Consider the following 13,549-nt stretch of genomic DNA (forward strand, 5'->3'; position numbering starts at 1 on the left):
TGGCCTGAGAATCAAATCTGTTTCATTCATACATAAGTCTGCTATAAATTCACTATGCGAACTAGGAAAATCACTGCTCCTCTCTATGCATCTGGAAATGAGATTAACACAGATGGTCTTTAATCCCTTTCTAGTTTTATCCTTCTTCAAGTGTTAAGTACCCCCTTAATATCAGAGGTGAGTTGGACACAATTACCTGGCAACAATGCCAACTAAACGCCTAGTGGCAGGCACAGTGATGCCATTCCCTTCTCCACCTCTTCCCCTACCGTCAGGCAAGAGATAACTGGCCATCTCTGAAGACGACACCAGTGGGAGGGAAAGGTGCTGTGGGGGGTGGGGAGGGAAGCCCAGAATTCGAGGTGAGGCCTTCAAACTACAAATCCCAATACACAACACTGCAGCTCTCAAAAGCATCCCCTCCCAGCAGGCAAATCACTCTTCCCGAGGCCATCCCACCATACAGTGCACAGCATGCACACAGAACTACGGCTCCCACAATCCACCAGATCCCTCGCGATTCTTGCGCCCAGGTTGCAATGCGCTCGCGTTCGCCCTTTGGCCCTCTTGCGCATTGCAAACTGGGAGTTGAAGTCTTCTATAGGCAGGTAGCTGGGCGTTGTCAGCGTTACTAACTCTTCGCTGTTGGCCTCCTCTGGAGTCGTTCCCAGGGACAGTGATCAAGAAAGGATAGTAACGAGCAGGCGGAACTCTCCATGGTGTCATCACTACACAAGGCAGAGATTCTCAGGCTAAAATTTAGTGTCGGGAGCGAGAGGGAAGTGTGAACAGTAGCCATCCAACCCCACACCAAAAGAATAGTTTTCTGTCGCGGTGGCTTTTCTTTTCTCTTTACCAATATGGCGCCTAGTCCAGCCACACCTGACGCTGGGAACCAAACCATCCAGTACAATAACCCTAGGAGCACAGCTGTCACCGACAGCCTACCAGCTCCAGCCAACACCACACCTTACTCCTTCCTGTTCATGCCTGAGGACTCCAAGGACATGGTAGCCTATATCCCATTACCAAAATGGCGAAAGTAGAAGCATTCTTGTTAGGGCCTGCAGGTGACAATACGCTTGCGCGGAAGGCGGCTGTGTTGTGGGGAGGGAGGGGAGCATTCTCAACACGCCTGCGCAGGAACAGAGTATTCTTGGTTCTATACACAAACACCAATGGATGAAGAGCCCCCATGTTCCTGCGGCTGCGCTGTGACCCTTAGAGGCTCTCCCAGGCGCCTGCGCGAGACCTCAGGTCCCGCCCTCCCCTTCTCAGTACGCTGGCGCAAGGCAGAAAGGCGGGGCTTCGGCGCTCCAGACGAATGCCAGCGCGGCTGCGCGCTGGGGGGGTACCCCCTCACTGCGGCTGCGCGGGAGCCCGGCCGCCGGCTGTCACTGCGGTTGCGCGCGGCGAGCGGCGATCCCGGGGCGCCTGCGCGGGTGGCTTTGCGGGCGCTCGCGGTAAGTTTGCGCCAAGTGCGCGGCAGCCGGGACGCAGACGGCGGCGGCGGCGAGAGGCGGAGCCCGGGGACCACCCCCCATCACCCTCCCCGCAGTCACCTCACGTACCACAACCTCACCTAACCTCTCACCCCCCCTCCTATCCCCCCAACCCCGGGATGGCAGCGCCCGCCAGCCTTCCCGGCCGGACCAGCGGTCGCCAGCGCCGGCTTTAGCCTGTGGGACTAGGCCCCGCCGAGGCCTGACCCCCGGAGCCGGGACCCACCGTGCAGCCAGCCGCCGGGCCGGGGTTGAGGGGCCGCTCCCCCCCTCACGGCCCGTGGGGAGGACGCTGCCGTCCCGGGGACTGGGGGCCGGGGGGTGGGGGGGAGCCAGGGCGAGGAAGTCGGGACCCGTGTTGGGAAAAAAGAAGGGGGGCCGGGGTCAGGAGCGCCCCCTCCCCCCGCTTCCCCCCTCCCCCCCGGGGTTGGGGGGGGCCGGAGCAGAGAGCGCCCAGCCCGGGAGGTGGATGAATGTGGGAGAAAATGGAGACCAAGACGATCGTGTACGACTTGGACACGTCGGGGGGGGCTGATGGAGGTAAGAGTGGCCCTCCTCATCCCCTTCCCCCAGCGCCGGGAGGGAACCTCCGCCCTCCGCCCCACAAAGCCGGTCCTGAGCTCACAGCGCAAAAGGGCCGGGGGAGGGGGATTCTTCCTCACCCAGATTCTCCCTCCCTTCTTTGCAATTCGAGGGGCTGAGCTTAGCCTCCGAGGACGTTTGCAGCAGTTTCACCTACCCGCCGCCCTGGATTCGCTCTCCCGAGGCACCAACCCACTCCATGTCGTTGCACCGGCGGGCCTCCCCACCCCCTTCTTGTCGGCCCCTTTGTGCTTCCCCCAGCACGTCCGGGTACCGGGTTTCAGGCCTTTCCAGAGCCTGGCTTTGGAGTCCCCCACTGTCCATACAAGGAAGTGGCGAGAAGGGAACCGCGCACCCTCTCCCCATCCCCCTACCCTGATCCTCCCCATTTGGAAGAGGCTGTTCTCGTTGTGCTGCAGGAACGCTGTTAGGGTGGGCTCCCCCCCGGTTCCGGGGGGCTGAGAGGTTCTGGGAGCAGCTTGGATGGGAGGAAGAAGGACAAAAGGGGGGAGAGGGGTGGGTGACGGAGAAGCCCTGCCGGGGGGGGCGACGGACCGCCCGGGAGCTCCGAGTGTGCACACACGCCGTTTATGTGTGTGTGCAGCAAATCCAAGCTCTGCTGGCTCCCCCCCAAGACGGACGAGGCAGAAAAGCGGAGTCGGAAGCCTGAAAAAGAGCCCCGGAGAAGCGGCAGGGCCACCAACCACGACAGCTGCGATAGCTGCAAAGAAGGTGGGGATCTCCTGTGCTGTGACCACTGCCCGGCCGCCTTCCACCTCCAGTGCTGGTAAGGTCTGGGGACCCCTTTGCAGCTCCTTCGCTGACCCTTCTCGGCACATTCCTTCACCCGGCCTACCCCTGGCTGCCGAAATAACGGGCGCTTGCAGCCGCTAGCTGACTTTCTGCAGCCGCTGGGGCGAGCGCCTCCCCGCCCCCAGGTGTCTGCTGGGATCTAGCCGTTTGGGGGGGGGGGGGGAGGAGGAGCAGCAGTGTGTCCGGACCCCGAGGTGGGGGTTGGGACGAGTGAGGAGAGCCCCATCTGGGATTGGAAGTCTCTGGGTAGCCGGGACAGAGCCGGCAGGGCACGGCCGGCGGTGGCGGGGGAGGAAGGGGAGGAGCTCCGGGCCCGGTGCCGCTCGCCTGCCCGCGCGCCCGCCGCCCTCGGGGTCCTGCCGGGCTGGGCTCTCCTGCGGGCGGGTGCGTGGGGCCTTCGGCCGCCCGAGCTGGCCTGGTACGGACCCGGGGGGCCGGACGCCCGGGCGCTTGCGACTGTGGAAATCATGGAGGGTGTCTCTCGAGTCCGCCTCTTCTCTGCTTCTCTGTTTACAATATGGCGACCTGCCTTTAAATTATATTTTTATTCTCAGCGCCATTTTGGCTGCATATATGATTTGCAAACGTCTCCCGGGGAACGGTGGGGGTAGAGGCTCGGGGTCCTTTCTGCAGAAGCTCCTCGGGGGGCAGGGCTAGGATCTCGCCGCTTTGGTCCCCTTTCTCTGGCTCCGCTTGCCCCCTGTTGCCTCTCGGAGCTGCCTCCCTCTTTCCCTCCCCGCGCTGCCGCCTCTTAGGAAATCGGGCCGGGTTAGACAATTAAAATTGCCCTTGGGCGCCGATTTCGCTTCGGATCGGCGAGCCCTTCGCGGCAAAATTCTTTGCTGCTGGGGCAGGATTGTGTGCGGTTGGCTCCGCGAGGGCATTTTTAAGGAGCAGAGAGCTGGAAAGCTGAGCGCTTCCCCCCGCCCCCCCCTTACTGAACGCGAGAGGAGGGGAGAGACCGGAGAGAGAGGGAGGGACCTGGGTTGATCGCCCGCTGCGTGATCCTCCTCAGCAGCTCAGCCCAGAACAATCCGGCCAGGAAGAGTTTAAACTCCGGTTTCTGCCTGGAGAAATCATCTCTGCCCTCCACGAAAATCCTCCATCAGCGCAGGGAACCCAGATTGCGTCGTGTTCTGATGGGTGTTGTTCTGTCGTTCAGCAACAGTTGAGTGAAACAGGCGTTTGTGAGGGAGCGGGAAAGAGAGGGGCTTCTGTTTGTCCCCCCCCCCCCCCGCCCCGTTTTTGATACTGCCTTTTTTTAGTCCTCTGGAAGAAAAAAGAGGTTTTCCTTCTGTTCTCTACAGTGTTCCATTCACATTCTGTCTCTGTGGAGTAGTGCTTACTGTATATTTGTACTAATTGCAGGTTTTGGAACACTTACGAGACAGATGACTGATACCGGGCAAATTAAGTCTGTGGTCAGAAGTTATGTAGGAAGCTCCCATTACCATTCCCAAGATGCTTTTGCCCAGGAGGGCACCCCATCTTCGCTTGTAATGTTGCAGGGACAAAAATGGTTATCCTGGAGGAAGCTTTGTTGCTGGCTTTAAATTTTTTATTATGTAGTGACTAATACCAGCAGGAAGGGTCTGTGGTTTTTAGCCTTTGCTTCCTGTAAGGTGTGATCTACCTGGAGAAAATCTCTCTGGTCAAGTTTCCTGTGCTGGTCTTGAGCAAGGAAGAGATTTGTACCTGGATATGTTATGTTGTTTATCAGTTTTTTCCTGTTGCTTGTGTTTTTTATTGTGCTTGTTTGATACATAAACCCAGACTGAATTGTAGGCTTCTTGATTTAAAATGTGGGTTAATGTTTTACCTCTAGGAGGAAGCTATTGTTAACCAAGAATGATGACCCCTGTATTGAGTGAGAATTTTGTAAGCTCATTATCTTTTTTTTTTTTAATGTTTATTTAGTTTTGAGAGAGAGAGAGAAAACACGTGAGTGGGAAGGGGCAGAGAGCGGGGGAGACACAGAATCCCAAGCAGGCTTCAGGCTGAGCTGTCAGCACTGAGGGATACGGGGCTTGAACTCACCAACCAAAAGATCATGACCTGACCTGAGCGGAAATCCGATGCTTAACCGACTGAGCCACCCAGGTGCCCCTATAAACTCATTATCTTTAGTCTCGTTTGTTCAGACCATTTGTTTAGTAAGCTGAGATTGTTTATTAGAAACTTTAGGTATGGAAAAACTGTTTTGCCTGAGTTTCGGCTTTTAAACTCTAAAACCCAACCTGGATCTTCTAATTAGAGGAGTGTAAGTCTTGTCAAGTTGTAACAATTAACAGTTTCTACTTCAGCTAGGAGAGAAGGAGGTACTTTTAGCTGTTGGTGAGACTCGGGTTTGCCCAGACTGCATTTCATTGAATACTTTTCTTTTTTTCTTTTTACTTTTTTTTTTTTTTTTTTTTAAGGACCATGAATGGGAGCTGGTAATCAGAGATTCGAGAACCCTAGTAAATGAGGCAGGGTTTGTTTCACATCTCCAGTTCTCTCTTTGAAGATGCCAGTACTGAATGTACCATTGACTTATCTGAGTTATTATATAAATTACAAAACATTCTAGATACTGGTACAAACGAAGGAAGCTTTCTTTTAAGTGAGGCTTATCCCACTTTCCTGCCTTCTATTCCACTCTTTCCAGCACAAGTGAAGTACTTCGTTAACCATCTCCACCAGAGTTTAGGTCAAGCAGTTGACAGTCTCAGAAATTTTGATTCCTGAGTGTGCTGGCTTTAATTCATGCTATTACTGCTTACTTGTGCCATGTGGGAGTGCAGTTAGGTATGGCTATATTTTCTCTTGCTTCCCTTTTTAACTTGCTAAGACTGGATTACAGTTGACCCTTGAACAATGCTGGGGTAGTTTAGGGGCACCAACTCACAAGCATTAAAAAAATCTGCATAACTTTTGACTCCTCAAAAACTTAACTACAATAGCCTACTATTAACCAGAAGCCTTACCAGTAACACAATTAACACCTGTTTTGCATGTTACGTGTATTGTACACTGTATCCTCATAGTAAGGTAAACTGTAGAAAAGAAAATGCTATTAAAATCATAAACAAGAGAAGATACAGTGCTGTACTATAGAAAATCTGCATGGGGCGCCTGGGTGGCCAGTTGGTTAAGCATCCGACCTTAGCACAGGTCTTGATCTTGTGGTTCATGAATTCGAGCCCTGCATTGGGCTCTGCACTGACTTTGCAGAACATGCCTGGGATTCTGTCTCTCTGCCTTGTCCCACTCTCTCAGTCTCTCGAAAAAAAAACAAAAAAAAAATCCACATACAAGTGGACCTGCAGTTCAAACCCATGTTTTCCAAGGGTCAGCTGTGCTTAGATAAGCAGCGTAATGTTAATTTTCTTAATATTCACAATGTGCAAGAGTGAAGGTGGAGGTTTTACAAATCCTGTAGATCCTAATTTCAGTGCTGCTGTGGGTCTTCATTCAAAGCTGTCTGAGACAAGTTCTTTTTTCAGTCTAGTGTCCCTTGCCAGCTTGCCTCAGTGAACGAGATCTAGTAAAATGTTCCAGAAGTGATTCTAGGCAAACTTTACCTCCTGGGCGTAGTGACATAGCCATAACCACAGGGGATTTTTCTAAGATAAACTGCTGGAGGAAATGACTGGTCAGATAAACTGTTTTAATTGTCTTTTCTTTTCTCAGGGGCCAGTGCTTTGTATGAGGAACAGTTCTCTCTTCCCAATTAGACTGGAAGCCCTATAGCTGGGTTTTCTGTAATGATCCCCTGGGTTGGGGAATGAATTGCTCTGTGCTCAGCCCCATGACCTCTCTAAAGAATTAAACTTGAGGAGGTGATTTTTTGTTTTTGTTTAAGTGATAGTGTAATCATTTTATCTAAGTTGAACTGGTTTATCAGTTATTCAGAGTGGTAGTAGGGGTTACTAAACCTGCCCCAGGAGAACTGGAAAGAGATATGGGGTTTTTTTGTAAGTGTTTTCTGGTGAATCTGACCTCTCTATCATAATTGTCATGGCATTCATTGGACTTTCGGAAAATACTGGTCTCCATGGATTGGTCCCTAAAAACTGGTTTACAAAAATTACGATAACTTGTGGTGCTCTAGTTGCCACTGGCCCATCTTTGTGTTTGAAATGGATTGGATTGTTCTCACTGATAAAGTGAATAAATACCATAGGTCTTCGGTAATGAGGCTGCCTGGAAACTGGATGTTTTCTGATTGCTTTCTCATGGCATTTTGCTCTAGACGACCGAGGGACCAAAACGGTCTGATTGAGAAGTGCATCTACCTCAGCAGACCTCAGCATGGTTGCTTCCCGTCAGACAGATTTCTGTAGCATTTGCCTCCGCATGTTATATTTGGAATTGTTGGCCGGCTTTCCTCTCTTTGGTGTTGGCAGCAAGATCCAAAATGAGGTTTTCGAAGAATGAGAGTAAAAAGGTCTCTGTGCACAGGCAAAACTAAGCTCAGCTTGGAGTTTTGCATATTTAATTTTCAGTGAGTCATAACAAGAAAGGTTTCACACATAGAGTAGAAAACTGCCTTGCAGAAAATCTTTGCCGTTTGAGCATTTAAGAAGGTGATTTTTCTGATTTGTTGTGTTTGGCTCCTCATGAGAATAGTATTAGTCTACTGATGAATTAAAATACATTCTTTTTGGGCGCCTGGGTGGCGCAGTCGGTTGAGAGTCCGACTTCAGCCAGGTCACGATCTCGAGGTCCGTGAGTTCGAGCCCCGCGTCAGGCTCTGGGCTGATGGCTCGGAGCCTGGAACCTGTTTCCGATTCTGTGTCTCCCTCTCTCTCTGCCCCTCCCCCGTTCATGCTCTGTCTCTCTCTCTGTCCCGAAAATAAATAAAAAACGTTGGAAAAAAAAAATAATAAAATAAAATAAAATACATTCTTTTTTTTTTTTTTTTATTTTTTTTTTTTTTTTTTTTTTTATATTTATTTATTTTTGAGACAGAGAGAGACAGAGCATGAACGGGGGAGGGTCAGAGAGAGAGGGAGACACAGAATCCACAACAGGCTCCAGGCTCTGAGCGGGTCAGCACAGAGCCCGACGCGGGGCTCAAACTCATGGACCGCGAGATCATGACCTGAGCCGAAGTCGACCGCCCAACCCACTGAGCCACCCAGGCGCCCCTAAAATACATTCATTTTAATATTACCTTATGAATCTGTTGTTTCTGACATTTTAAGTGCTTAGAAGCTTAGCACTGAAGACCTGGAGGTGACGGCATCTGGCCTTCCTCCCGTCACCCTGCCCCCTCAATAGTAAAATGATTCAACAGTAAACAAACCTGATTTGGTTTTATGTGTATTTTATTTATTTTTGCATTTGCTGCATTGCATTGGAATCTGGGTGTGTAGTATTGTTTTTAAATGTTCCACTCAAACAGGGAGGGTCTGATAACATTCAATTTTAGCTCAATTTCACATGCATGCTTTGTAAACTTAATGTGGGGCTAAGGGTCTAATTCTTGTGATAGGAGTGCTTTGGTTCATAGATAAGAGGATAATCACTGTTTAATAATAATAATAGTAATAATGTTTCGAATGAATTGTTTACTCACAAAATGTTGGTGACGTAGATGGCTGTGGTTAAGACAGGAAGTGTCAGAGGGCACCTGAGTGGCTCATTTGGTTGAGGGTCAGACTCTTGGTTTCAGCTCAGGTCCTGATCTCATGTGGTTAGTGAGTTCGATCCCCGCATCGGCTGGCTCTGGGCTGTCAGTGCGGAGCCTACTTGGGATTTTCTCTCTCTGCCCCCTCCCCTACTTGTGCGCATGCACGCTCTAAATAAATAAACAAACTTTAAAAAAAATGAAGTATCAAATTTTTTAAAGTGAAGGAGGAGGTAATGTTCTTCAAAGGTAACAGTGTTTGTGTAACCTAAGGCAAGTAGTTAGTGGTCCTACTGTGAGAAATTTTTCATTTTGGGCCTATCCCCAAATTGATTACCATACTTAATGAAAGGTAGGATGCAGTTGTAATCTCATCAATTTCCTGCTGCTCCTTAAGGCTCTCAAAGTACTTTACAGATGGGCTCCACTAACTAAACTTTGTAAATGACTAGTGTATTTTTTTTGTGTGTAAGTATATAAAAGACATGTTTAGGTACTGTCTTCTTTTACATCTGGAGATGGGATTCATGTTGGTCTGTTTCAATTTCTTAAGTATGTCTCCAAGATAATTTTTTAAAAGCCAAATCATAAAATGAGACAAATAAATTACCTAATTTGAACTGAAAAAGGATCCAAATAGTCACAACTGAGTGCCAGATGAAACACTGGTTTTTATTGAGCTCTCAGTGAAAATGAAAAGACCAGTGATACTCAAAAGGGTTCAATGAGATTTCAAGGTTCACGCTTGTAGGATTTATCAGTACTTCATCCCTTTTCATGGCTGAATACTAGTCTGTTTATGGATATACCACACTTTTGTTTATTCGTTTATCAGTTAATAGACATTTGGGTTTTTTCTCCTTTTGGCTATTGGGAATAATGATGCTGTAAACTTTTGTGTGCACATTTTGTGTGGACATCTGTTTTCATTTCTCTTGGTTGTGTACCCAGGAGTGGAATTGCTGGGTCATAGGGTAACTCATGTTTAACCTTTGAAGAACTGCTAGACTGGTTTCCAAAGTGGCTACACCATTTTGCATTCTTACCAGTATAGGAAGCTTCCAATTTCTCCACATCCTTTCTAATACTTGTTATTATCTTCTTGATAAAAACCTGTCCTGTGAGTGGGAGTGCTGTTTTTTGTTTTGTTTTGTTTTAACTTTTTTAATGTGTATTTATTCTCGAGAGACAGATAGAGACAGTGTGAGTGGGGGAGGGTCAGAAAGAGAGGCAGACACAGAATCTAAAGCAGGCTCCAGACTCTGAGCTATTAGCACAGAGCCTGACGTGGGGCTCAAACTCACAAACTGTGAGATCATGACCTGAGCTGAAGTTGGATGCTTAACTGACTGAGCCACCCAGATGCCCCTTGATTTGCATTTCCCTAATGGCCAATGATACCAAACATCTTCTCATGTGCTTATTATCCATTTGTATATTTTTTTGGAGAAATGTCCATTTTGATCCTTGGTCCAATTTTAATTGGGTTACTTGGGTTTTTTTTTACTATTATTACTAGGTTGTAAGAGTTCTTTGTATGTTCTAGATACCAAGTTCCTTGTCAGATACATGATTTGTAAGTATTGTCTCCCATTCTGTGGGTTGTCTTTTCACTCACCCATTTTATTTTTCTAATTTTTGAGTCTTATGTAGAAGAAAGGTGATTTAAGCGCACTTTATTTATTTATTTATTTTTTAATTTTTTTTTTTTTTTTAACGTTTATTTATTTTTGGGACAGAGAGAGAGCATGAACGGGGGAGGGGCAGAGAGAGAGGGAGACACAGAATCGGAAGCAGGCTCCAGGCTCTGAGCCATCAGCCCAGAGCCCGACGCAGGGCTCGAACTCACGAACCGCGAGATCGTGACCTGAGCCGAAGTCGGACACTCAACCGACTGAGCCACCCAGGCGCCCCAAGCGCACTTTAATGGCTGTGCTTTTATTATCAATGTAATGACAGTGAGTAAAAGGTTTCTTCTGTGAACTCCAGTCAGGATGGTGCATCTCAGTGGAGAGAACCTTATCTGCCACCTGCCTTAAGGCACCACTAGCCACAATAGAAAATTTCTGTGTATAGAAATCCCTCGTACTTGGAGATTCCTAGTTTAAGGAGGACAGTTTTAATTTTCTCGCTTTGATTGGTGGCAGCTTGGGATGGAAATAACTCCAGATCAATTGAGGTATCTTTTGAACTCCATTAACAACAAAAATTGTACGCTTAGGTGAACTCACCTGTTTATATGTGTCTTTATGTAGGCCCAGATAGCAATAAATAGGGAGACAGAGTGAAGAGAATATTTGCCTGAAGGTTTTATATAGCTTATAAAAACAAACAGTCTGTTTTGATGCCCCCAAGAGGATTTTTGCTACCTAGGAATGCAGATGTCCAGCTTCTTAACAGAGATGGGTACATCTTTTCTCCTACAAGTGCTAAGGCAATAGAAAATAGATGCAGCTGAATGTTGTTTGCTTTTGGTTATACATAAGAGTGTTAAAATCTATCTCTGAACCTTCTTGTCCCACCCCCAGCACATACACAGTTCCTTGGGCGTGTAGTTAAGCAGGCCACCCTAGTCAAAGATTCTGGTTGGGGTTTTGATGATGCTCTCGGGGTTTTGATGGTTATATTATTATGATCATGCAGCACAGGCTCCTAGAAATGCATTCTTATCTTAAGGTGCCAGAATTTTAAATCACCACAGCAGGGGGAAGGGGACAGTTTGTTTTCCCACCTCGACTTTGCTCTTCCTTTAACTTAAGAGTCCCCAGGGAGTACAAACATGGCCAGCTGCATTGCCATTCAATGAGTGACACTTATAAGAGCACCTCCGCATAATGCTAGCCTCCCAAGAGACCGGACAGGAGTACAGCTGTCCCCCTGCCAGTTTCCTGAAAGAGGAGGACATTGTATTCAGTGCAAGTCCTAGACCAAATTTCAGAAAGGCACTTTGGTATTGCGGATTTGTCACCATGCCCAGGACGCATGCACAGGTCACTAGCTGACTGCTTTTCCCATGACTTGGGAGCAGTTAAGAAGAATAAGAAGGTGACTCCTTTTTATGCCTGCCATTTACAGATGTCAAAGTCTTCATCCTTTAAGCCTAATACTATTTCTGAATCTAGGTCTCAGCAAATAAGAAAAAAAGATGAAGTTTTAGCACATTTGCACGGGAGGTGGAAGACACTTGAGGGGTACAATAGACACTGATAAAAGGAGAAATCATTTCTTTGACCCATCAGCAAAAAAGAATTTGTCTGCTATGTAGAGCTGTTGTTGAATTCACGGTAAACAAATTCCGAGTACGCCTTACAGACTGATGAAATTTCAAGTAATGTAAAACTTGACTCACTCATTCAAAAGGCTACTTTCCCTTTTGCAACCGTGTACTAAATGCTCACTAAACTACTTAAAAGCCAGAGGCTGACCCGTTTTCTCCGCTCACTGCTGTGCGATACCTAGTGGTATTACAAATGAGAGAGACACAAAGAGAAGCACTGGTTGGGGAACAGAAACGATGTCTAGTTCTACCAAGTGGGTAGTACCTTTGTTAACAAAAAACACGGTGACCGTTCCTTTCTCCCTAATTACATTTGCTTTCCTGTATGTTAATAGCGTTGGTTTTTAAGTCTTTGCCCTTCCCGGGTTTTTTTGTTGTTTTGTTTTGTTTTGAGACAGAGAGAGACAGAGCTTGAGCAGCAGAGGGGCAGAGAAAGAGGGAGACACAGAATCCGAAGCAGGCTCCAGGCTCTAGGCTCTGAGCTGTCACCATAGAGCCCGATGTGGGGCTCGAACTCATGGACTGAGATAATGACCTGAGCCGAAGTTGGACGCTTAACCGACTGAGCCACCCAGGCGCCCCTCCCTGTTTTCTGATAAACTGTACAAGATATATCTCCCAGGAAATGTTTCCCAGTCTTGAAAGGACAAAAGACAGAGAGTGTAACAGCAGGGCGGGGACTCCATGCCTGAACCTACCTTCAGTCTTTCCCACTGATTTGGGCTCTGCGTGAGGCTCTTTTGAAATAAGCTTGAGTGAGCAAGAGGACTCTCCACGGGGTTTGAATTTAACCGTAGCCCAAAGACATCACTTTACCACCCGGCCACACGAGGCTGAGGGAACCTCTCAGAATTACTAGCAAGCTTGAGTTCCAGGGTGGAACCCTGTTTGTAGCAGCATAAACACATTTACAGACTTTCTATCCAGCTGTGATCCTTAGAAGGATGTTGAATATTATTTTTCTCTGCTCTGCATTTGTGCAGAGAACAGAGCAGAGAAGGTAATGAAATGCATAGAACTTTAAGTGATTGTAGGTACGTTACAAAACTGGCAGTGAGGAGCTACTGTTGTTCTTTCCACCAGCCCTGGGGTCCTATGCTGAGCTGGGAGCTTTTTAATTCTCACATGCATTGAACCATCAGATAGCATTCTACTGATTTTTGGTTTTAACAAAGCTTTAGAAACATTAGAGGGAAACTCTACAGTGAACTTTTTCAATTGACAATCCTCAATTACTGGCCAAAATGCATTATGAAAATTGTATTTCATTAATCTTGTTAAAAGTGTCCAAACTTATGACTTTCTTTAAAATTTTTTTAAGATTTTTTTTTTTTTTTTGAGTAATCTCTGCACCCAACATGGGGCTCAAACTAATGACCCCAAGATCAAGAGTTGGGTGCTCTTCTGACTGAGCCAGCCAGGTGTCCCTTATAATTTTTTTTTTATGTTTATTTATTTTTGAGAGAGACAGAGCTCGAGAAGGGAAGGGCCAGAGAGAGAGGGAGACACAAAATCTGAAGCAGGCTCCAGGCTCTGAGCTGTCAGCACAGAGCCCGATGTGGGGCTCGAACTCAGGAACCACGAGATCATGACCTGAGCTGAAGTCTGACGCATAACCCACTGAGCCACCCAGGTGCCCCTTATAGTTCTTTTTATGCATAGGCTGGCTATATTCAACTTTCCTTGATCTTGCTTGCCATTTTTTGTTTTTGTTTTTGTTTTTTTAAGTTTATATATTTATTTTAAGAGAGAGCAAGAGCT

General features: G+C 47.6%; 1 protein-coding gene across 3 annotated transcripts in view; it reads left to right on the forward strand.

Annotated features, from left to right (window-relative positions):
* The first annotated feature begins 2,659 nt into the window (after window positions 1-2,659).
* The window catches only part of LOC125916965 (PHD finger protein 12-like), a 40,264-nt gene continuing 29,374 nt past the window's right edge, over window positions 2,660-13,549 (forward strand). For all 3 annotated transcript variants that reach the window (XM_049623214.1, XM_049623215.1, XM_049623216.1), the window contains exon 1: window positions 2,660-2,871. In XM_049623214.1, coding sequence (XP_049479171.1) covers window positions 2,675-2,871 — 197 coding nt within the window. In that variant the 5' untranslated portion in view covers window positions 2,660-2,674. The remainder of the gene's footprint in view (window positions 2,872-13,549) is intronic.

This window comes from Panthera uncia, unplaced genomic scaffold (genome assembly GCF_023721935.1).
Source record: "Panthera uncia isolate 11264 unplaced genomic scaffold, Puncia_PCG_1.0 HiC_scaffold_1368, whole genome shotgun sequence".
Classification (NCBI taxonomy): Eukaryota; Metazoa; Chordata; class Mammalia; order Carnivora; family Felidae; genus Panthera; species Panthera uncia.